This window comes from Rhinoraja longicauda, chromosome 13 (genome assembly GCF_053455715.1).
Source record: "Rhinoraja longicauda isolate Sanriku21f chromosome 13, sRhiLon1.1, whole genome shotgun sequence".
NCBI lineage: Eukaryota > Metazoa > Chordata > Chondrichthyes > Rajiformes > Arhynchobatidae > Rhinoraja > Rhinoraja longicauda.
The window spans coordinates 50,257,097-50,282,489 of record NC_135965.1 but is presented as its reverse complement, the minus strand read 5'-3'; the positions used below and the strand labels follow the sequence as shown (position 1 = coordinate 50,282,489).

Sequence of the window (25,393 nt, the reverse complement as noted above, 5' to 3'; positions counted from 1 at the left end):
GTTAGAAGATGCGTTAAATGGATTTTGTGCATCGGTCTGCGTAATAACTAATTCCAGTCCAATCTCTAAAGTTTAACCACTGTAATATTGAAGCTTATTACAATAAATATTCCAAATTGTTGATAACTTCTTACCTGGAAGCTGCACCGTTAGCATGTCAATGCACCTTGCAATCAGCCCTGTCCAGATAATCCCTGTGGGAAAGGGCTTTCAATCATTGCTTTGGCCGACTGCTGTTTCTGGATTTTCCCGTTGCTCAGAGAAGAGGCCAGAAAAAAACCATCACGAATTGACTGAACCATGTTTTTTTAATTTTTTTTTCTCTCCAAAATAGATTTCCTCAGTTGTCACTTCACACAATGTGGGTTGTCGTGAGTCATATAGAACTTTTCAAAATTGCTTAACGTGGGTATAAAGAATCACTTTACACCATGCTTACACAAAATGTTTTTCTATTGGTTTAAGTATTTGGTTGATAGCATAAAGGGCGTGCCGCGCAGCAGGCTGGTTGACCTCTCACGGATCTCGATATTAATCTGTTAGCACATTTAGAGCCTCAAATTAAAATTCACACATCTTCTATAAATCCTTAGGGGGCTCGGAATACAGTTAACAATTAAATTACTGTTATTAACTTTTAACATACAAGAGTTGACTTTAATTACGCTAAATGTGAAGCCAGACATACAAAGTCCAAAACAACAATAATGTAATATCAAAATATATTTTATTCTGGACCTAATTTGGATCTGATGCAAATTATGGTTGTCAGATCAATACGATGCAAAGGGAAGCTGAAACAGATGTGCCTTGGCGGGGGGGGGGGGGGGGGGGAGGCTGGAGGAGTGGGGAGGTGAGAGGGAAATTGATGTAATGTGGAACCTAAGTACATCATCAGGTGATATTTACATGGTCCAGGACAGTATGGTACATCAAAAAATCAGTCTTTTTTTTAAAACAGGTACAAATAAAAACAGAACAATAAAGAGTCCAAAGAGTAGAAAAAAACTTTCATGGCCTGGTTTACAGGTTCACAATTTTTTTAAATTTGAATTTGTGAGAACTGTAGAAATGATACAGACGTGTGAATCCAGTGCTCGAGTCCCAGCATTATCCCCTGAAATCATGTCCTAAGTTCGCCACTCTGAAAGCACTGAATGCATCGAATGCTGTCTTTACAGACCTAAACACTGCACTTGCTTCAACTATCTAGTCTCATTTGCAGCCCATACTAAAACAGCACTTGCAAAAAGGTACATATGAGCAACGGTTATAACAGTACATGTTGGTTTGACAAAGGGGAGCCATTTTTAATTCATAGCAAATGTACGATAATTTCCAATAGTACGTATCTTATGTGTAATGATTACTAGTTTTAGGTAGTTCAAACAGCACTGTACGGTAAATTGTCATTATTTTGGTGCTTTGAGTTTCCCCAAAGTCGTAGATATAGATCGGACCCTTAAATCAATGAATTCTGTATACCACAACAAAACGTAATAACAAATGTGTGTGTTAAAAATAAAAGAGCTGCCATCTATTCAACAGCCAACTAATGACAAATACCAATTCAGATAAACCCCATCTTCAGATGACTGCTGCTCCATTTTGTTAAATGGCCAAACCTGACCAGGTAACTATCAAGCTTTTTGGACTTTCCAATCAGTTAGGTTTTAAAAACAAACAGAGCTATTCTTACAACTCCACCCTCAGTTGAATTATTAAACTGTAACCAGAAAGCTACATGCCCGTTTAAAAAAAAACACGGGTGGCCTGTTTACCACTTGTCAGCCCTCAATGAATGATGAATGCTCTTTAAAACATTTAGATGAGAGCTTTTAACTTCTTAATTAAAAGAAACCAGGGCAGGATCATTCAAGTACACTTTCTTTCAATTGTCAATTATAAATGCCTCATGCATTATGTTTAGAGGAAGGAGGGAAATACAAAAAAATGGTGATTTAACTACGACTTTGCAATAAACTGACAAAAGGAGTTTGTGAGAATGATAAAACCAGTCTTCATTCATCATCTTAATATGAAGCAACCTAAAAAAGACCAGTAAATAAAAGAAACAATGGGCTTCTGTGTTACAAATGTGTAAAGCTGCCTAATCATTTATCTACCTTTGATAAATCAACTGATAAATGTCTGAGCCATTCTGAAGTTACTGGCCATTTTTAGAAGTGCACAGATACTTTAAAATTTCCGCATGAACAGCAGCTATGTGATTTTTCCAAGTCATCTATGATCAAAATCTAACATTGCTGTAAAAATTCTTCTTAGTCACGTTTCATCTTTCAAAAAAAAAAGTAACTAGCCTTGCACTTTTATTGAGCAGGAAACAAACCAAGTTTGAAGAGGTGTTATAAAGCCTTTGCAACAGTGTTCAGTATTCATTGACCTGTTGCTGCATGGGATATGGGGAAATAGAAGAATACGTTTGTTAAACTAACATCTTACAATGCATTAAATCCAAGAATTTGAAACCTCAAACGTCTTTTCTTCATATGAAAAAGTAATTGGGCGTCTTGTAGCAGAAATATTTATTTAACCACTTCATCATCTGAAGAAGGGTCCCTGAGGTTTAAAAGCTCAGATATGCTTTTCTTTATAGTATAATATACTTTTATTCTAAAAAGAAGCTATTGCAACTATATTACCTGTACTTCACTGAGGGTTGACTGCTTTAATTCTCTTTTCTTGGTGCTCATGTTTTACACATGGGTTGTTAATCTCAGATCAGCCCTCTAAAGTACGTCCACTTAATGGGTTATCCATAGAAACATAGAAAATAGGTGCAGGAGGCCATTCGGCCCTTCGAATGGCGGTGTTGGCTCAAAGGGCCAAATGGCCTCCTCCTGCACCTATTGTCTATGTTTCTATGGATAACCCAGCAAGTGGACGTACTTTAGAGGGCTGATCCGAGATTAACGACCCATGTGTAAAACATGAGCACCAAGAAAAGAGAATTAAAGTAAAGTCAACCCTTACCTTAGCAACAACATAAAAATTATGCCTGCTCGATTTCCGCTCTGTGACAGAGGGGTTAAACCACCTCATTGCACTGGATACATTTTAAAAACATTGCTTACGAGATATCAGTCTTAATACTGGAACCTTGCTGTGAAATTTGTGCCTGCAGTTCTACCAAAGAATAAGTAGACCTACACCAATAATTCTCTATCCAGAAAAGTTATCTTCCAAAATTCTATAAGCTGCTCTATCAATAGTGCACAATCCAACCATATACAAACTATGGTCTTAAAGCAAATGGATGTATTCCTGCATCAATTCTTTCTTTGTGCCCATTTGTTTAAATTCTCATAAATCGGCAGAAAAACGTCCCCATTGAGAAACTACTACATTTAGCCACATCACCTGTATAAACCACTGCTTGTTATCTATGACTGATGTACAATGAAACTAATTTTAGACTGAGATTTGGAGCTGTTTTACATTTCCCCACGTTAGTTTGTGAGCCACAAAATGTACCAAAAAACATACTAAATACACTTGTCATTCTGTTTATAGTATCTATAAAAAAGTGTGTTAAGTGTCAGTAGGAAAAAAAAATAAACAAGATACAGTCACTCTTACATCATGCAACTGTAAACTAAAGTGAAAAAAAACAATGTTTAAAAACAAGGGAGCAAAGTATTTGCTGCTGATTTCAAGAAGCTGGCATGTCTACACACAGATCTGGCATGTCTACACAGATCTGGCATGTCTACACACAGATCTGGCATGTCTACACACAGATCTGGCATGTCTACACACAGATCTGGCATGTCTACACACAGATCTGCTGAACTGCTGACAAGATAACTCATTCTACATAGACTCTGGACCAAAAAATAACATTTTTGTCCTTTGATATTATCTTCCCATTTTGGTACACATACGGTCTCATGTCAAGTCTGTTTCAAGTTGTTTTAACTCTTCAAGAAAGATTGACTTTCCTTTGTGGGGGTGGAACTTCCAGCATTAAGCAGTCAGGGTACTCTTTACATCAGGGCTCAGTTGTCCTGGGTTTTGCATTCTGACTTGTTTTGGCTGTAGTGGACTGGCCATGGTTCAAGTGAGACTGTAGCAGTGCATGGGGCAGGGACAGTCATTTTGGCTATGTACACATTCATTGTCGGTCCATGGCTTCCAGCTAGCAGCGCTATTTCCGCAGATCTAACACACAAACCTTGGAGAGAGAGAGAAAAAAAAGAAACATCACTTGGCTGTATTTATTAAATTTTCCATGTTTACTATTTAATTTAATTTGGAGATACAGCATTGACACAAACCCTAAGGCCCACCAAGTGCACATCGACCATCAATCACCCGATCACACAAGTTCTTAGCTATCTCACTTTAACATCCACTCACTACACACTAAGGGCAATTCACAGAGGATACTTAGCTACAAACCACAACTACCTAAAGTATTGCTCCAAATTATTGTGGTGACAATTTAAAGGTTAATTTGAGCACATTGCTCAGGGTTTTCTTTTGCACAAATGCACTTGCTTAGAAAGTTTAGGAAGGCAATGAAAATAGTGTAGGAATTAGTTCAATGGAGGATTAGCAAGGGCTCATGGATACGCTATTACATTTAAGGCAGGAGGGAATTGCTTGCTATTGCAGATCAGCACGATCAGATGTAATCAGTGAGTTCAGCTTGGTGTTAGATAGCATCAATGTCAGCAATGGTTTGCAGCACACAATGCTGGCTAGCCTAAAAAGAAAACAAGCCTGGAGCAGATTTTGGCGAGAATGTGTCTCTGGGGCAGACAGATTGAAAACACCCAGTTTATGTCATTTGCATGTTGTATGGACAGTGTCTATCTTTGGTGTAAACCAGCATCTGCAGTTCCTTCCTACACAGTATAATAGCAATGTTGAGTTTAGTTTATTGAGATACATACTCTATGGTTGCTTTCGTCATGGGCAGCATAGTACAGATGCCCCCCGACTTACAATGCTTCGACTTTACAATGGTGCAACGCTGGGCACCAGCAGCGAGCCTCAGCTCACTCCGCCCACCTGATCAGGTGTATTAAATGCATATTGACGCACGATATTTTTGGTTTAGGATGGGTTTATCGGAACGTAACCCCATTGTAAGTTGAGGAGCATCTGTACACCGCCTCTGTCATGACTATCAAGAAGGGGGGGGGGGACATCAAGCAGCCAAAGCTGAAGTTCTAGAAACAGATTATTGGAAACTAGGAAAGATTATGAAGCCAAACCTCAAAGACAGTAATGCTCAGTAGAACCTAATGAACAGTGAAGAAAGTATCGAAGATCAACTTGGGAAGTGGGCTAAGGAATTTAACTTGGTGGATGGACAGGAAAGGTTTAGCAGGATACAGGCCAAACAGAGGGACCAGCGTAGATGGATACAGGCCAAACAGAGGGACCAGCGTAGATGGATACAGGCCAAACAGAGGCAGTGGGACCAGCGTAGATGGATACAGGCCAAACAGAGGGACCAGCGTAGATGGATACAGGCCAAACAGAGGGACCAGCGTAGATGGATACAGGCCAAACAGAGGCAGTGGGACCAGCGTAGATGGATACAGGCCAAAAAGAGGCAGTGGGACCAGCGTAGATGGATACAGGCCAAACAGAGGGACCAGCGTAGATGGATACAGGCCAAACAGAGGCAGTGGGACCAGCGTAGATGGATACAGGCCAAACAGAGGCAGTGGGACCAGCGTAGATGGATACAGGCCAAACAGAGGGACCAGCGTAGATGGATACAGGCCAAACAGAGGGACCAGCGTAGATGGATACAGGCCAAACAGAGGCAGTGGGACCAGCGTAGATGGATACAGGCCAAACAGAGGCAGTGGGACCAGCGTAGATGGATACAGGCCAAACAGAGGCAGTGGGACCAGCGTAGATGGATACAGGCCAAACAGAGGCAGTGGGACCAGCGTAGATAGAGGGACAGACAGTTAGCAATTTCCAAACTGTTGAAAAGTAATTGCTCCCCCAAAGATGCCACACATGCAGAATATTTGATTTTACTCCAGTGTTCTGTTAGGTGGCGCTGGCTCGAAGCACCGATTGGCCTCCTCCTGCACCTATTTTCTATGTTTCTATGTTGGTAGTTATATTCTGTAAACTTTTCACTAGACCAACAAGCAACTGGTGAACTTAAATTTATCTGGAGTTCTGCTCAAATTTTCAACTACATTAAAGTTGCTGCCTTACAGCGCCAGAGACCTAGGTTCGACCCTGACCACGGGTGCTGTCTGTACGGAGTTTGTATGCTCTCCCTGCGACCGCGTGTGAGTTTTCTCCGGGTGCTCCAGTTTCCTTCCACACTCCAAAGACGTACAGATTTGTAGTTTAATTGGCTTGATATAATTATAAATTGTGACTGGTGTTTGTGCAAAAGTACTATAGTGTACAGGGATCGCTGGTCGGCACGGACTCGGTGGGCCAAAGGGCCTGTTTCCGTGTTGTATCTCTAAACTAAACTAAACCAGGCACTTGTTTAATGGTTAATGCCATCCCTCCAGTTCCAAACAGAAAGGAGCTGTTGAAAATTAGCCAGGGCAACAAAATTGTCCCGATGACATAGCTGGTTCTCAATTTTAATGGAATAGCTCAGAAATTAAATATTTTATTTATTTAATGCAAACTAAAGGGTTTTCAAAGTAATCAGAAAAGACCGCAGGTGGTGATAATTTGTGCATCGGGTTCTTGTGTACACTGCAACCATAACATCTTCTTCAGATCCAGTGTGTGTGCCCATAATCATTTAAGTATCTAACCTTGATCCCCACGGTTCGACACTTTTGATTTCCCACGATGGATTGTAGCTTTAGTTGAGCAAGCCATTAGAAGTTTCAACAGTTTGCTACACATGTAATTAAAATGCCTCTGAACCCAGACCCACTCCGCTGATTAAACTGCCAGCAAAATCAGTGCCGCACTAAGGGCTGGATGATTTATCTTTGACACAGCTTTGCTAGTCACTGCCGTTCCAATCGACTTAATGTAACATTTGCTCCCAATTTTGTATTGAATAGTTAAGCTAGCAAATTGGTTAAATACAAATCGTTAAATTATCTGCAGCTCAGTGGGCGAGTTAACTCTTCCAAGCCCATCTTTGTTTATCCAACAGGGTGGTACAGCAGTAGAGTTGCTGCCTTACAGTGCCAGAGACCCGGGTTCCATCCTAACCACGGGTGCTGTGTGTACGGAGTATGTACGTTCTACCTGTGACCTGCATGAGTTTTCTCCGGGATCTCCTGTTTCCTCCCGCGTTCCAAAGATGAACGAATTTGTAGGCTAATTGGGTTGATAAAATTGTAAATTGTCCCTAGAGTGTGTAGGATAACGTTAGTGTACGGGGATCGCTGGTCAACGCGGACTGAGTGGGCCAAAGGGCCTGTTTCCGCGCTGTCTCTCTGAACTAAACCAAACAGAAAATATGCTTAACATCTCTCTGTAAGCTATTTAGTTTAGTTTAAAAATGCAGCAAGGAAGCGGGCCCTGCGGCCCACCAAATCCGTGCCGACCATTGATCAGCCAATCTCGGTAGTTCCCCAACTTTCTCATCCACTCCCTACACACTCGGGCCCATTAACCTACAAACGTGCACATCTCTGGTACTTGGGAGGAAGACAGAGCGCCCGGTGGACCGAGGGCAGATTCAAACCTGAGACTCTGGTGCTATGAGGCACTGTGCCACCCTTAGGCAGCATCTGTTCAACAAGAATTTTGCACTAAATGTTACATTAACTGAATTGGCAGGGCAGTGAGCATCAAAGCTACGGAGAAGAATCATTTAATCCTGAGAGCTGCACTGATTTCACTTTCACACAAGGATAGAGTAATGGACAAGAGTCTTGTACCAGCTTGTAAGTTTACAAATGATTAGACACAGGGATTTGCAGATGCTGGAATTGTGACCAAAAGAACACAAAGTGCTGGAGTAACTCAGCAGGTCAGGCAGCATCTCTGGAGAACATGGAGAAGTGACGTTCCAGAGTGCTGGAGTAACTCAGCGGGTCAGGCAGCATCTCTGGAGAACATGGAGAAGTGACGTTCCAGAATGCTGGAGTAACTCAGCGGGTCAGGCAGCATCTCGGGAGAACATGGATAGGTGACGTTTCGAGTTGAGATCCTACTTCAGACTGGCGACATTTCGGGATGGGAGGCTTTTCCAGACTGTTCTCCAGATGTACTTCCTGACCCGCTGAGTTGCTTTAGCTTTTCATGTTTTTTTTTACAATTCTTTACTTATATCTAATAGTTTTGGAAGAAAGTGGCTAAACAGGAATAATTATTTGCATTGCAGGCGAGCATGGAGGACAGAAATAGTAATCCAGCAAATAGCAGACAAATAGAATAAAGTTTGAAGCATTTCCAGATGGATCCCATGGGCAAAATGAATTCCAAAGGAGAGCACAATGCTTGCGATGCTAGAGCCACATGTTCATGGTCAGGCAGAGAGTAATTAATCTGCGGGCCAATTTTGCTTGGCAAATTGCAAAGCAAACAGCAGAAAGAGTTTAAAGAAATCATTTCAATCTTACTGACAAAATATGTCGGGGCCTCCCATGCAAATGTGGCAGCAGAGAGGCCTGGACAGAGCAACTGGGAGAAAAGAATCATACAGCACAGAAACAGGACCTTCAGCCCAACTCAACTATGCTGACCAAAACATCCCACTAAGCCAGTCTAACTTGTCTCGGCTTGGCCCATAGAAATTATGCAGGGAATTTTGCAAAACTAGCTTATATTAGCTTGCACTAGTTTGGGCGACACGGTGGCGCAGCGGTAGAGTTGCTGCCTCACAGCGCCAGAGACCCAGGTTCGATCCTGACTACGGGTGCTGTCTGTACGGAGTTTGTACCTTCTCCCCGTGACCGGGTGGGTTTTCTCCGGGTGCTCCGGTTTCCTCCCACACTCCAAAGACGTACAGGTTTGTAGATTAATTGGCTTTGGTATAATTGTAAATTGTCCCAAGTGTGTGTAGGATAACGTTAGCGCGTGGGGCTTGCTGGTCGGCGCGGACTCGGGAGCCGAAAGGTCTGCTTCAGTGCTGCATCTCTAAACTAAACTATATTTAAACAAGTTTGCAAAAGAAAAAAATCATGGACATTAAGTCAATAGGTGGAGACACTGGAGTGAATGTAAACATTCTCTGGTATTGTAACTGCGAGAAGGACTTTGACAGAGCTTACAATCTGTCCTCACTGGTGCATGATACTAAAGTAAAGTGGTGTTGAACTTCAGATGCAACAGTGACATGATCACATTAGCTAGAGGGCAACATTACAGCTCGTCATATTACACAAGCAGATTCCAGAGTGGACCAAAAATAGAAATCTGGGTTTGGAAATAGTTGACAGAGGAATGCACTGAGGTATCGAAAGCTCATTATGAAGCTGATCTTAAAATTCTTCGAGCGCACAATTCGGCATCTAGAAAATGCATCCCCATTTTGGATTGATGTTTTGCAGTATATATTGAGGGTTAATTAAATGTGAATTGTGCCAGCAGGGTTTCATGTCATTTGTGAAACTTACTGAACCATCCGATGCACTTGCACCCACTTTATCACCAGCTGCATTCCAACACACTTCAAAGATTCCTCCCGTTCCCCTGTAGCTGTGGACAAGAGAGCCTATCTGTAAACAAACACAAACATCTTCAATTACCAAAGGTGAGTCGACATCACAAACCTGAATAACATGCATTCAAACAGAGAACAGTACAGCATAGAAACAGGCCGTTCGGCCCACAATGTCTGTGCCGAACATGATGCCAAGATAAACTAATCTCCTCTGCCTGCACATGATCCGTACCCCTCAGTTCTCTGCGTATCCATGCCGCACTATTCTCCTATTGTATTAACAGTTACAAATGTATTGTATGTACAAATAGTACCCTGCATTCACGGAGAAATAATGAACCTGCACTGTAAAAGGAAAGGTGAAAATATCCACGTTAATGGAAACACAATAACCATCAACACTGAGGTAAATAGTGCAGACATACTTACATACAGGGGGGCGCCGAGAACTGAGGGGCATTGGGGAAAAGAGGGTTCTTTGTAATTTTGTTGGCGCCCTCTACCTGGTGACTCTGAATGCCTAGGTCTGCAGAACAAAGCATCTCACTGCGATTTGTCATATGTGACAATAAAAGTGTCTCAATCAATCTCAATCTCATGTGATTATTATTCCGTTATAAGAGCTTTCTGTGTTTCTATTCTGTACACAACGGGTGAGATTTTGTTAAAGATGGAATTTGACTTGGCAGTAAATACCTGTGTATTCCAGATGTGAACACACTTGTCAAAGGAGCCACTGGCCAGGTATCTTCCATCTGGGCTGAACGCTACACTGTATACAGGTTCCTGATGTTTGGTCAAAGTGTGGATGCAGATGCCCCGGTCCACGTCCCATAACCGTACAGTAGAATCAAACGATGCACTGTGGATGGACAAAGATGCCAAGTTGTTAGAGCACACGAAGACCACACCAGCAACACCCATGACTCAGAATCATACCGCACAGAAACAGGCCCAGCTTACCCACGCCGATCAAGGTGCCCCATCCACATTAATCCCACCTGCCCGCATTTGTCCCATAACCCTCTAAACCTTTCCTGCCCATGTACCTGTCCAAATGTACCTGCCTCAACTACCTCCTCGCACTTGTTCCACATACCCACCACCTTGTGTGTGAAAAAGTTGCCCCTCATGTCCCTATTAAATCTTCCCCCTCTCACCTTAAACCCGTCTCTTCCGGATCGTGATTTCTCCACTCTGGGTAAAAGACTGTGCATTTGCTCTATCTATTCCCCTCCTGACTTCTTTCATCTTATGTCTGAAGAAACCTCCATTATAGTCTTCCTATACTTCCTTTTATATTTGAAAAGCAATGGTCAGATTTAAATAGTTTTAATAAAACCCTCCATCTCTTGTTATCTTCAGCCAAGATCAGAACTTCTCTACAACTGGCCTCCTCCTCCTCATCGCTCCACCCTACAGCCAATGCCTCATATCTGGCGTCCCCTACCTCTGTTTCTGCACCTATCATTCCTCCTTTACGATGCCCCTAAGTCCTCCCTCTTCGACCAATCTTTTACTCATCTATTCTAATGATTTCTTGTATAATTCAATATCAAATTTTGTTCGTTAATGCTCCTGTGAAGAACTTTATCAGATTTCTCAATCTAAAAGGCATTGTATACATGCAGATACAAGGAACTGCAGATGCTAGAATTTGGAGCAAAATACAAAAGTGCTGGAGGAGCTCAACCGGTCAAGTAGGATCTGTGGAGGGAAGGGCAATGTTTCAGGTCAGGACCTTATTCCATCCATCTGCCAGTCAAATCCCTTTACCTGTACCCACCTGTCACTGAAGAGTCCCGGCCCAAAACATCACGTATCAATTCTCTCCAGAGATGCTGCCTATTCTCTCCAGAGATGCTGCCTGACCAGCTAAGTTCCTCCAGCACTGAGATTTTCTCAAGATTCCAGCATCTTCAGTTCCTTGTCTCCACCCATCAGCTGCCAGGTTTAGTCCCACCCCCACCTCTCTTTTCCAGCTTTTCCCCCCATACTACAATCAGTGTGATGAAGGGTCCTGACCTGACATGTCACCTGTCCATTCCCACCAGATGCTGCCTGACCCACTGAGTTCCTCCAGCACTGTGTGTATATTGATGCAAGTTATTCTTGCTCATCTTACAGCTTTGGATGCCCTTTGAGATGGAACATCAGAGAAAAAGACCTACTTGGGTTTCTACTGACACTGGTATTTTTTCATACCTTGCTAACATAAGGTTGGCATTTGGATTGTTAGTACCAGGTCCTGTTGGACTCCACTTGATGGTGTAGATTTCCTTGTTGTGCGCTTGCAAATCATGGACACATGCATCCTGCTTCATGCTCCAAATCTAGACGACAACAGCATGGCATGAAAACATAGAACACTCCTCGCAAAATGTTTCCATGTGCTACACTAACATGCTCAACACTGCAGTTAGAACTTTTATTCCATTTCTTTAAAAAGAGGAAAATCTACTGTAAGAATTTGGACGCATGTTTGTCAACTGGGTCTGACTCAAAGATGTTACCGAGAATACAAGCACTAGTTTACAAACGATAAATGCTTTGTGCGTCAAAGTTATCAGCCTTGTGTTTTGCAATGGGGTTCACTGCCAGACCCTGGTCAATAAAATGGCAAAGTAGAGCAAAGTCCATTATCCTAAGTGCTGGCATCAATTCAAAAAACTACTTTAAAAGATATTTTATGATCATTCTTACCAGCAATTACTTGGCTCTGGAAATTGCAAATATGCAGAGACATATATCAAGGCAGGACCTTTCACAGATCTTTAATGGATACACTTGATTGATCTCAAAGGATCATCACTAAAAATAACTGATTGCGATGACATAATCTTCCTCATTTGTTGTGGGGGTGACTTTAGCCAAAGTTACAATCTGACAATGGACCATGAGGAGCAGTTACTGGGCACTGTGCTCCAACTCCAGGGAACTCCATCTCCACAGGCCGATCGATGCAAGCCGTACAGTAAGTCCGCAGACAAGAACAACCCACAAGGGTCGACATGGACCTCTACTGCTGGATGTTGTGCTGTTGCAGCTTTGACGCAGAGATACCACAACAAATAATGTTTCTTTATGTGCACAACTCGCTTGTTCTGCATGAGTAGATGCAAAGGGAGATTTCAGAACAATTAGGGCAGAATTAGGTTGTCTCTGATGACACGTCTGAGCAGCTCTTTTCTGCACAATATTCCACGCTCCTCGAGCGTGGTCTCCAACGGCTGAACTGCACCTCCAACATATGCTGCTCACTTCCAACCTACGCCACATGGCCTTTGCACAACCACCAACTGCAAGATGTTTCAGGTGTAGAAATGGTAGCTGGCCTCGCCAAATACAAGCACAGTTCAGACTAGCAGTCACCCTCCAGAACCAACTCTTTAATTGCCTACACTGCACAGCAAATGGTGCTATCAAAAACCCCTTCCTCTGTGACTAACCAACAACTAAACTGATGTGGATGAATGTTGGTAATGTCTCCCAGCAAAACTCCAAACAAGCACTGTGCAAGGATTGAAATCACGACATACTTAACGAGGGGAATGGATTAATTGCTGTAGTGCTTGGTTTAATTTCCAGAGGGGCTAAAATGTTGCCAGAAAGCATCAACCTTCCACCACTCAACACTGAAAAGCACTTGCTAATTTGGCCCTTGACTGTTCTGCCACTTAAGATAATAAATAAGATAGTATATCTTCATTAAAATCATTCCACAGAATCATACCGCATAGAAGCAAGTAGTTCATCCCACCATTTATGTGTCAGCCAAGTGCTGATCGATATTAACCCCATTTTCCAGCGTTCGCCTTCTATGCCAAGATGCCTCAAGTATTTGCCCAAATACTTCTCAAACGTTGTTGGAATGCCAGGCTCCACAACCACCTAAGGCAGTGTGCTCCAGATCTCAAACCAGGTGAAGAAAATACTTCCACAAGTCTCCTTTAAATCACTATCCTCTCACCTTAAACCAGCGTTTCTCAATCTTTTTACCCTTGCGGAACCCTTGAAATAATTTTCATTTCTCAGGGAACTCCTACATAAAAATTATTAATGGGGGGGGGGGGTTGCCCAAGATGGCCACCGAGTGACGGGAGTGGCGGCCAATGAGGGGGGGGAGGGTTTGTGCCCATCTTCCTGCTCAAAGCAAGGCCGTCACCGTCGAGCCGCCACTGCCACTGAGCCGTCGAGAGAGGCCCACAGGAGAGTTTTGCACCCGACAGGTCCACGCCCGGCTAGTTTATCACTATATCTCTCGGAACCCCTAGTGGCCTCTAGCGGGACTCTAGGGTTCCGGGGAACACCGGTTGAGAGACGCTGCCTTAACCTAACCCCACTGGTTACACGTCCTAGCTCAAGGTCACCACCTTCATTGGCACAGTGACATTCTTCCCAAAGCATGGTGGCGAGAAATGGGTGCAATAGCCCACTTGCAGCCCAACAAGTTATGAACATAGAAAATAGGTGCAGGAGTAGGCCATTCGGCCCTTCGAGCCTGCACCGCCATTCAATATGATCATGGCTGATCATCCAACTCAGTATCCTGTACCTGCCTTCTCTCCATACCCCCTGATCCCTTTAGCCACAAGGGCCACATCTAACTCCCTCTTAAATATAGCCAATGAACCGCTCTCAACTACCTTCTGTGGCAGAGAATTCCAGATTCACCACTAACACAGTATGTGTGTTCCTGATACCTGGCAGGCTTATCTGGGGAACAATTTGCTTCAGGATTTTCAACATGAATCAAGCAAATTAGCCTTGCATAATCAATATAGCTGTTCATGGAAGAAATGAGCAAAGTGGTCACTGCAAATACATAGTTCAATACCTGCTTACAGCTTCCCTTTTTACATTTGTTCTGAATGTGGACAACAATGGAAAGTCCGGCATTTACTTCCCATCTCGAACTGATCTTGAGAGGATGGTGATAAGTGGCATTCTTGAAACGCAGTCCTTCTAGTAAAAATACTCCTGCAATGCTGTAGGATGAGATGTACCAGGACGTGGATCCAGCAGCAAGGATGAGCAACCATATATTCCTAACTCGGGATGATTTTGTGACAAGGGGAACATGTTGGTATTCTTCTGCACTTGCTGCTGGGTGGTCACTGCCCAAAGCCACATTCCCTGCACCACAGCCACACCATCATTTAATGCCACACTTCTGACTCTGTGATCGCAATAACACCTCATGGATGTAATGTTTTCAAGGCACCACTTTCCTTCTTCATTAAACCAGCTCAGACAAGATCAATGCCTGGAATTCTTTTGACAAACATGCATACGTCCAACTGCAGATATTAATCACCAAATTCAACAGAATGGTTAGAGGTGTTAGGCTTAAACATTAGGGAATTTTCCAGTTTATCCATAACACCTGATTTAATCTGTGCTTTCCAAAATTCAGTTTGACCAGGCACCAGGGGCAACCTGATTGATGTGATTGTTCAGTCCCTTTTTTTTAACATTATTCACGTCTTTAAAACATTATAACAATATTTTATACACAGCAAACTATATGAATTAAAATGTTAGCTACCTTCAAGGTCATGTCATCAGAACAAGATGCAAGGAGAGTCCCAGTTGGATCCCACTTGATTGCATTCACTTCATTCTAAGAAAAAGAGCCAGGTTATTGGCTATTAAAAATAAAAAGGTGCTCACTTTATGTTAACAGTAAGATAAAGAACGTTAAAATATTTTGTTTGCCCCTGTAAGCGGAAGGTCAATAGAAAATAGACTACGTTGATAATTTTTTTTCTTTTGCTTGCTAAACTTACAATATTAATGTGTTAGTGCCCAGGTAAATGGACAAGGATACTAATATCCTGGTAAAGTCTTAGCTAAATGAAGAAATCAATAAAGCAGATGATAAAACAAAATCCTTTTAATTTGAAGAACCAGCATTGTTTGCAATTCTTTTTCATTAAAAAAAAAGGCCGGGATCAATATCCGGAAACATAGAAACATAGAAAATAGGTGCAGAGGTAGGCCATTCGGCACTTCGAGCCTGCACCGCCATTCAATATGATCATGGCTGATCATCCAGCTCAGTAGCCTGTACCTGCCTTCTCTCCATACCCCTGATCCCTTTAGCAAAAAGGGCCACATCTAACTCCCTCTTAAATATAGCCAATGAACTGGCCTCAACTACCTTCTGTGGCAGAGAATTCCACAGACTCACCACTCTCTGTGTGAGGAAATGTTTTCTCATCTCGGTCCTAAAAGACTTCCCCCTTATCCTTAAGCTGTGACCCCTGGTTCTGGACTCCCCCAACATCGGGAACAATCTTCCCGCACCTAGCCTCTCCAACCCCTTAAGAATTTTATATGTTTCTATAAGATCCCCCCTCAGTCTTCTAAATTCCAGCGAGTACAAGCCCAGTCTATCCAGTCTTTCCTCATATGAAAGTCCCGCCATCCCAGGGATCAATCTGGTGAACCTTCTCTGTACTCCCTCTAAGGCAAGAACGTCTTTCCTCAGGTTAGGAGACCAAAACTTCACACAATACTCCAGGTACGGCCTCACCAAGGCCCTGTACAACTGCAGCAGAACCTCCCTGCTCCTAAACTCAAAAGTTATATTTAAAAAAATATTAATTATATAAATTGTATGAACAAGCAAATATCAAAGGAATAAAGAATCTATATTTAGTAAGGTCATGGCTGGTATAGAAAAGGTGAATGAAAAGCTGTCGCTCATATTAGCACATAGTTCAAGGCTGGGGTCACATATTTAAAGTTTTGAATGAAACAATTTCATGCAGGGAGTGCAGGATAAAACACTATAGTCGTGATTTGGACATCACGCATGCGTGGACAGTAGAAACAGAATTCAACTGGCCTTTGAAATAGAATTGGACACATAATTGACAAGAAATATTTAGCTCAGCTCTTAGGGCAGACTGAGGATATAGGTCTGACGGGACCATCCCACCAGGGCTGGGACAGACTTTTTTGGCCAAATGACATGCACATAATTCCATGTTGTTAGAAGTTGTAGTTAAATAAGGTGAAAATCAATAATTTTGGAGTTACAAATGTTCATATTTGGAAAATGAAACCCAATAAGGTTTGAGTTCATCTGGTCTTACAGAGATCATAGCCTAATGTTCACTATTGAATACATTTCCACCTTCCTTTCCACCAACCATCAATGAATAGGTTAGAGATTAACCTAAAATTATCCAACCTAATTAATCATTGCAAGGGCCAGGAAGTGAGCGGGCAAGATCACCTCTGACCCCTCTCACCCTGGCCACAAACCCTTTAAAGCACTGTCAAAGCAGTCACTGCCAGACATAAAAACAGCTTTTTTTTCCGTGAGTAGTAGCTCTACTCAATAACGAAAAGTCTGTAGTCTCTTTTTGCTCTGGTTTATTTCACTCACATGTTTAAACTGTAATGTTGTATTCTTGATGTTTTATGCTTTATTCTTAATTATTTACTGTATGTTCGTGTTGTTACTTGCGAGCCGAGCACCAAGGCACATTCCTTGTATGTGTACATACTTGGCCAATAAACGTATTCATTTATTATCACTTTATTAATTCGGTGCTATCAGAGAAAGAATAACTGCCACAAAAATAGACGCTGTCTTATTGTAGACAGTCATTACCGTGTGTCCCTGGAATGTCTTGATGGGCCCATCTGCACCTAGTTTACAGGCATGGATGCACATGTCTGTGCTGCAAGAAGCAAACGTGTTGTTGTTCTGCCAGTCAACATCTAGTGCTGGGGCTACAAATGAAAGTAGAGAAGAGAAACATATTGGTAAACAGTAATGGACATAATATTTGGCCCAATCCTACAACACTTAAAAAAAAACAAAGGTATCACAAAATGCTGGAGTAACTCAGCAGGTCAGGCAGCATCTCAATAAAGAAGGAATGGGTGACGTTTCGGGTCGAGACCTTTCTTCAGTCTGAAGAAGGGTCTCGACCCGAAACGTCACCCGTTCCTTCTCTCCTGAGATGCTGCCTGACCCGCTGAGTTACTCCAGCATTTTGTGATACCTTCGGTTTGAACCAGCATCTGCAGTTATTTTCCCACATTAAAAAAAAACCAAATCTGCTTTCAAATTATAAAAGGAAGAATATTCAGGGGTATTTGGTAAAACAGAAAACAGCTAGGCAGAAAAACTTTTCAGCCAACTGGCTCTCCCAAATTAAGGTCTCGCAATTACCCAACTATTCCACCTGTCCCTTCAAACAACCTAAAGGCAGAATTATAAAAAATATTCGGATTATAAAATTATATAAACATACAGTCGATTGCAGCATCACAAGTACAAATTTCAAGCACATTAAAGACCATCAAAAACTAGTTGGAAATTCTCACATGGGATTTGGAAGTATTGTTTATAAACACTCTACACTGTTAAAATGCGAAATACAATCCAAATAGCTTAACGTTCAAAAATACTGCAAGATTCTTCCACTTAAGGTTAGGTTTGTACATACTCTTAATTAAATAACTTGATTGAAATAATTCTTGATCAATTAGGATTAGTTAAAAATTAAACGATACATCTGCTAGTTCTGCTTCCAACAACAGCTTCGCATCTAGCTCATAAACTGATGAAAAACCACATTACATTCCCCATTACCTTAGCTGAGTCCAACATTCACTACAAAACCTCTTGGGCAGAATTGATCACCACCGCACCATTTACCTCATCTTGCCGGGAAAACGATGATCAATAAGTGAAACTCTCCCATTCTGGACAGTAATCACATTCCCCATTACTTTAGCCGAGTCCAACATTCATTACAAAACCTCGGGCAGAATTGATCACCACCGCCCCATTTACCTCATCTTGCCAGGAAAACGATGATCAATAGGTGAAACTCTCCCATTCTGGACATAATGAACCAATGCTTCTCGATACACATCTGTATTCCAACTGTTACAATGCCACGGGCAAATTTAAAATTAACAACCAGGTCAAATGTGTGTTGGGAAATAATTAATGTACATATTTATGTCAAATTAACTTACCAACAGTCTGCAGTAACTGCAGTAGAAATTCACACAAATCTACTTATAATAATAGCTTTGATTGGAGACCAACTCCTCTGCACACATACCACAGCAAGACCTTTGGCCCTCATGACAGTGCCGACCATGGTGCCAATTTGAAAGGCCCATGTGCCTGCACATGGTCTATATCTCTCAATTTCCTGCCTGATCAGGTGTCTGTCTCAATTCCTCTTAAACATTGCTATGCTATCGTAAATATTTCTTTTGGTAGCGCGTTTCAGACACCCACCATTTTCTGTACAAAATAATGTAAATCTCCTTTAAACTTTTCCCTTCTCACCTTAAATCCATGCCTTCTAAAATGTGATATTCCTTGCCTTGGAAAAGGCCACTGGCTATCCACCCTGTCCGGGCAGCTCTAAACTTTACACACAGTAAACCTTTGTTTTAACGGACCGCTTTATGTCGGGTATCGGTTACAGCGGACGGACCTGCCAACACCACCTTGCACCGCCTCCCTGGCCACTCACAGCCCCGACATCCAATGCCTTATTTAACCTGGAGAATGCATGCATAAATTGACCTACTTTCTCTTTCAGTCTTTGTGCTTTGAATTTTCAATTACAGAATAATTCCCTGACTTTTTAACATCTTAAAGTTCCAAAAATCATAATTGCTGTTAATCATGTAACCATTTGAAATAAAGTCTGAGAACTTCATAGACCTTTCACTTTTTGAAAGACAAAGTATGTAACTTGAGACCATGTGCAATGTTGGTTATTTAGTCCTTCAATTTGTCTGCTTGGGATTATTATCCTCAACAAAAGGTAATAATCATCCCTAGCACTCCATTAAAAAGTTATAAATTTAACCATTCAATGAGAGGAAAGGATTAAATAGCTATGATGAATATTCTGTGCTTACCAGAATGAAAAGGAAATTGCTGTTTGGCCTCTCCAGTATGAGCATCCCAAATAATTGTTGTCTGTAAACATCAGAATACAAGTATTAGTCCAGAGATGTTTGGGACTTTTTCCTATTGAGAGGGCCAGACTGTGAATCCAAATCACTTTTAAGGGCACTTGTGAGGAGTACTTTATTGCAAAATCACACTTATCCAGTCACCAGCATAAAGCACAAATTCAAGTTTACTAATTTTTTAATGAATTCACCTTCAGATTCAGTGTTCATCTTTTAAATTAATCTTTTAATCCCTCAAGGCACTTAACGGCAGACTTAATTACAAACATTTCATCGTGGAAATTATTGTATCCACTATTTTACGAAATTTAGCCATTTACAAAGTATAATTCAAAGTTGGCATTGTTTATTTTCATTTTAAAACAAAATCCTCCTGTCTTCTCATCTTGACTCCTCTCTAAGTTGAACTCAGCCAAATGCACCCGTGTCTATTTTACACTGATTTTTGATAGATTCAAGGTCAGTTCATGAAAATGTCACCGTTTCATAACTATACATTGAAACAATATTCATATTGCTCCAGTGCCAGTGGAATCTGAAGCTTCAAATATAAAGTTATTTTTTGCCAGAACTGAAAATTAATGGAGTTATGGCCAGCTACAACCTCCAGCCTTCATTGAAAAGATACAAAATTAAGTTAATGTGAATTAAATGTTATTTTTATGCTGGTAATTCAGAAAGTTAATGTCCATTAAGGCTCAGATAGAAAATGCCATGAGAAAAATAGTTATGGCTCGAAAAATCCTCGACCCTCCTATGCTCAATGTTAATTCGTTTTGATTTTGATTTGTTTCGTTTAGTTTAGAGATACAACATGGAAACAGGCCCTTCGGCCCACCGAGTCCCCGCCGATCAGCAATCCCCGCACACTAACGCTATCCTAAACACTAGGGACAATATACAATTTTTACAGAAGCCAATTAACCTACAAACTCGCACGTCTTTGGAGTGTGGGAGGAAACCAGAGCACCAGAGAAAACCCACGCAGGTCACGGGGAGAACGTACAAACTCCGTACAGACAGCAGCCATAGTCAGGATCAAACCCAGGTCTCTGGCGCTGTGAGGCAGCAACTCTACTGCTACGCCACCGTTGATTTCCTCATCTCAAATAAACCACCATTATTTGTGCGATTTTCTGTTTCAAGCCACTGATAACGTGGGGTTTTGCACCTTTTGTTTCACCAAACATAGTGTGCATAAATTCACCGTGTAGGCCTAGATTATGTCATTTTGCAGGTGTGTTTTCTAAATTTAGCCCAGTGACATACAGGTTAGTGATCGCCAAATTGGCACAAAGCTGGTACTGGAGTTTACTGACATAAAATTAAACAGCTTAATTCAGCAACGCAACAGTGATCTGCACTTGCAGACCAATGAGGTCAGCAGTTTACCCAGTCCATTCAAGCATATCCAATGCTCTTGTGAAGACCAGAAACATCTGAGCCTCACAACTTGTGTATCCGTATTAATAAAATATATACATCATGTATCTCTAAGTAAGCACTTGAAATGACTTATCATAAGACATAGCAGAATTAGCTCATTTGGCCCATCAAGTCTGCTCTGCCCTTCAATCGTGGCTGATATACTTTTCCCTCTCAACCGCGTTCTCCTGCCTTCTCCCCGTAACATTTGACACCCTTACTAATCAAGAACCTACCAATCTCCACTTTAAGGATACCCAATGACTTGGCCTCGTTGTCTGTGGCAACGAATTCCAGTTTCATCATCCTCTGGCTAAATAAATCCCTGCTCATCTCCATTCTAAAGGTACATCCTTTTATTTGGAGGCTCTCCCCTCTGATCCTAGACTCTCCCACTAGTGGAAACATCCTCTCCACATCCACTTGCACTTGAGTCATGAACATGCTTTAGAATCTTACCTTGTCCACTCCCGCACTGAGGATAAAATTTCCTTTCTTGTTCCATTTTAATGCAAATATAGGTCCTTTATGTTGGCCTAAGGTACTAGCAAGATTGCCTTGAAATAAAAGAAAAAGATATTAATAAGAATGGAAGCAGACCAATGATTACACAATGCTCGTTACCATTTACAGCGAAGCAGTACATACAACTCATGCAAAAAGATCTTGATAACATTCAGGCTTGGGCACACAATTTACTACACATCAAAAAAACACCCAAGTACACTGACCACAGCAAGGGTGATGGATGGATCCAACATCATTTGTAGTGATGAAGACAAACTCCAGAACTGGGAGCGTGCTACAATTAGCATCTGCCTGGGATTTAAGTGGAAAACTTCCAAGACAAAGTACTTTCCAACATGACTGAGCCTAATCCTCCCCCTTGGCATTCAGTGACATTATCCCTTGCATCACCAAAGATCATAATATCATGCGATAGGAGTAGAATTAGGCCCATCAAGTCTACTCCGACAATCAATCATGGCTGATCTAGCTTTTCTCCCTAACCCCATTCTCCTGCCTTCTCCCCATAACCTCTGGCACCCGTACTAATAAAGAATCTTTCTAACTCTGCCTTAAATATATCCGCTGACTTTGCCTCCACAGCCTTCTGTGGGAAAGAATTCCACAGATTCACCACCCTCTGACTAAAGAAATTCCTCCTCATCTCCTTCCAAACCTATACCTTCAAAACTGAGTTATTATAGACCAGCAGAGCATTTTGTGGATAGCTAATGACTCCCCACATCCTTTACATCACCTCTAATGCACAAGAGAGCATGCGGTGAAATATTTTCCAGTTAATCTAGAAGCATGCAGCGCAACAATATTTGAGCAGCTTGACACCGTCCAGGCAAGGAGTCTAACACAAAAGATTAACAGGCACTCCCTCCAACATCAGTGCCTCATTGAGCGTACAATCTACAAGATGCTCTGTATAGACAAAGCAAAGCTTATTTTGATAGCCCTTCTTAAACAGTGCAAGATCCCAAAGGACATGGGAAACAGACAAATGGGAACACCACTGCCTGCCACTTTTCCTAAAGTTTAGAGAAAGAAGCAGTATTTTGTCTCCAGAAGCTTGAAAGAAATCACCACCAGAGTCAAGAATGGCTTCTTCCCCTTGATTATCAGACTTTTGACTGATCCTTCCATAAACCAGGGTGCAGTCCCAATTTTCCAACCTTCCTCAGTGGGAACATTGGATTTTTTCTCTGGAACTGTTATGTTACAATGTTGGAAAATTATATTCTGCATTTGTACTGTATTTTGCTTGATTGGGCCCATGTATAGTATTACCTGTTTTTGACTGGATAGCACCACGTACCTCAGTACATGTAACAATAATACAGCTTTTCACTGGACCCCAGTATATGTGATAATCATTAACCTAAACCCAATGAAGACTGGATAACCACATACTCTCGTCAAAGTATGGGGTAATTAACAATCCAGATTAAATGGCCAATGATGGCAGATGGGATAAATCTCGCATGGGCCATGGGCTTTTCCATGGTATAACCCGATAGTCAAAGACAGGATTGCAGCAGGTCATAAAGAGAAAGTGGTTCCACACTGGACGTGAAAACAAAGACAATATTGCAAATATTCGGACTGCTTTTGTACCTTTTCCATGAATCAGCTCACAATATTAATGTCCTCCCTTACTAGACAACACCTGAGAGGGAAACAACTGGGGATGTGAAGCCCCGGAGTGTTCGGAGAGCCGGCACAGATTCAATAGTCTCCCTCTCATTTGACACTCACCAATATAAACATCTCAGACATCAGGAGATGATTTACAATAGACAATAGGTGCAAGAGGAGGCCATTCGGCCCTTCGAGCCAGCACCGCCATTCAATGTGATCATGGCTGATCATTCTCAATCAGTACCCCGTTCCTGCCTTCTCCCCATACCCCCTGACTCCGCTATCCTTAAGAGCTCTATCTAGCTCTCTCTTGAATGCATTCAGAGAATTGGCCTCCACTGCCTTCTGAGGCAGAGAATTCCACAGATTCACAACTCTCTGACTGAAAAAGTTTTTCCTCATCTCAGTTCTAAATGGCCTACCCCTTATTCCTAAACTGTGGCCCCTTGTTCTGGACTCCCCCAACATTGGGAACATGTTTCCTGCTTCTAACGTGTCCAACTCCTTAATAATCTTATACGTTTCGATAAGATCTCCTCTCATCCTTCTAAATTCCAGTGTATACAAGCCTAGTCGCTCCAGTTTAATGCAAGGGAAGGAGGGGGGACAGGAATTGGATCAAATAATCTTGAATCTTGAACCAGTAAATGCAGTTTACTCACCATCTTTTGTCCATATTCTCGCAAATCCATCATACGAGCCTGTGGCCAGAAGTGTGCCTTCACTCTGTGGCATTGGAGATTAACAAGAATTGCAATCAACAAAACTAGGAAATGTGTACACATGCAATAAGTAGCTGAACTATAATTAACTGTAATATGTTCAATTCAATCCTCTGTCTATTTTAGACGTTGGTGTTGGCAGGACCAAAACATAATCTATGTGCTTGCTATCGTGATCAAAGCTGCACACGCTACTTACTCCAAGTGCGCTCCAGCCAGCGTGTTGTAAAGCCGCGACATAACATCCCAACTTTTATACAATATGTCTCTCCCTACCAAGACAAGCAGGCCATTCGCTTCTTCATCAACATTCTCAGCACCCTAGCATCCTATCCCTTATTTGTCTTCCCAAAATGCATCATCGTGCATTGTCAGGATTACATTTTATTTATTAATGCTGTGCCACCTTTATATCCGATCTACATTCTGCTGTGCCACAGACGGTCACAACATGATATCTGTGGCATAGGTAAACTTACTACTCGTTCTGCCTACGTTCACATCCATGTTGTTGATATACATCCCATACAAGGATCCCAGCACCGATCCCTGCAGTACACCACTGGTCAAGACTTAAGGAATGGCATCTTTCCACCGCTATCCTCAACTCAGTCTCCAATCACCAAGCTGATTTTGGATTCAATTAGCAAGCTGGCCTTGAATCCAATGGACCTTAACCTTCCAAGTGGGACCTTGTCAAATGCCATACTGAAATCCATATTGCTATTTGTGATAGAAAGACCTGGATTATGTATTACAGAAACTAATGTGCATAAATGTTGCAATGGGCATTGTAGATATTTCCGAGAATCAAATGAAATTAAACTAAAATGTTAGCAATTGTCAAATCTTGTACACATTGCATTTAGTACAGATTTTGATAGATTCACTACTTACATTCCAGTCTAACGACGTGACATCTTTGTTGCTTGGTACATCTTGACCGCCTTCCCTTATGCAATGTCTAAGTACCAGCTGAGTGGGACCACCACTACTGTTTTCGCTAAGGTTCCAAATACGTGCTGTTGAATCTCCTGACCTGAAGGATTAAAGTTACAAATTAATTTTAAAACTTAGGTCTCAAATCTCTGCTGAATACTTCATGTTTTGAGCAAGTTCAATGAATAATTATGTTTAAATAATACAAAGATCAGTTAATAACCTAAGCATTTTATGAAATTACATGCACGTTAAGATGGCTGACAATAGATCAGTCAGCTTATTTAAACAAACTGCATCTTTTTTTTTTTAATTGGCCAAATGATTTTACCGGATAATATTTTATATTGCGGTTGCTATTGGCTGAAGCAGCTTACCCAGATGCCAAGAGGTCGCTGACTGGATTCCAAGCACAAATGAAAACTTCCGACTCATGGCCACGCAATACCATTGCTTTATTGGATGGAATATCCACGTCTACATCAACTTCCATCATATCTGCATGGTTATCTATTTGTGTAAAAAAATAAAATAATTTACAAATGTTAAGTTACTACTAAACAAAGAAATGGACAGAAAGTCGATGCAA

General features: G+C 41.7%; 1 protein-coding gene across 4 annotated transcripts in view; it reads right to left on the bottom strand.

Annotated features, from left to right (window-relative positions):
- Positions 1-299: 299 nt before the first annotated feature.
- Positions 300-25,393, bottom strand: part of tbl1xr1a (TBL1X/Y related 1a) — a 107,839-nt gene continuing 82,745 nt past the window's right edge. For all 4 annotated transcript variants that reach the window (XM_078410938.1, XM_078410941.1, XM_078410940.1 and 1 more), the window contains 11 exons: positions 25,182-25,314; positions 24,763-24,904; positions 23,806-23,869; positions 21,449-21,546; positions 19,508-19,568; positions 17,220-17,341; positions 15,141-15,215; positions 11,798-11,925; positions 10,289-10,454; positions 9,546-9,647; positions 300-4,195 (listed from right to left, as the gene is read on the bottom strand). In XM_078410938.1, the coding sequence (XP_078267064.1) occupies positions 4,169-4,195; positions 9,546-9,647; positions 10,289-10,454; positions 11,798-11,925; positions 15,141-15,215; positions 17,220-17,341; positions 19,508-19,568; positions 21,449-21,546; positions 23,806-23,869; positions 24,763-24,904; positions 25,182-25,314 (1,118 nt within the window). In that variant the 3' untranslated portion in view covers positions 300-4,168. The remainder of the gene's footprint in view (positions 4,196-9,545; positions 9,648-10,288; positions 10,455-11,797; positions 11,926-15,140; positions 15,216-17,219; positions 17,342-19,507; positions 19,569-21,448; positions 21,547-23,805; positions 23,870-24,762; positions 24,905-25,181; positions 25,315-25,393) is intronic.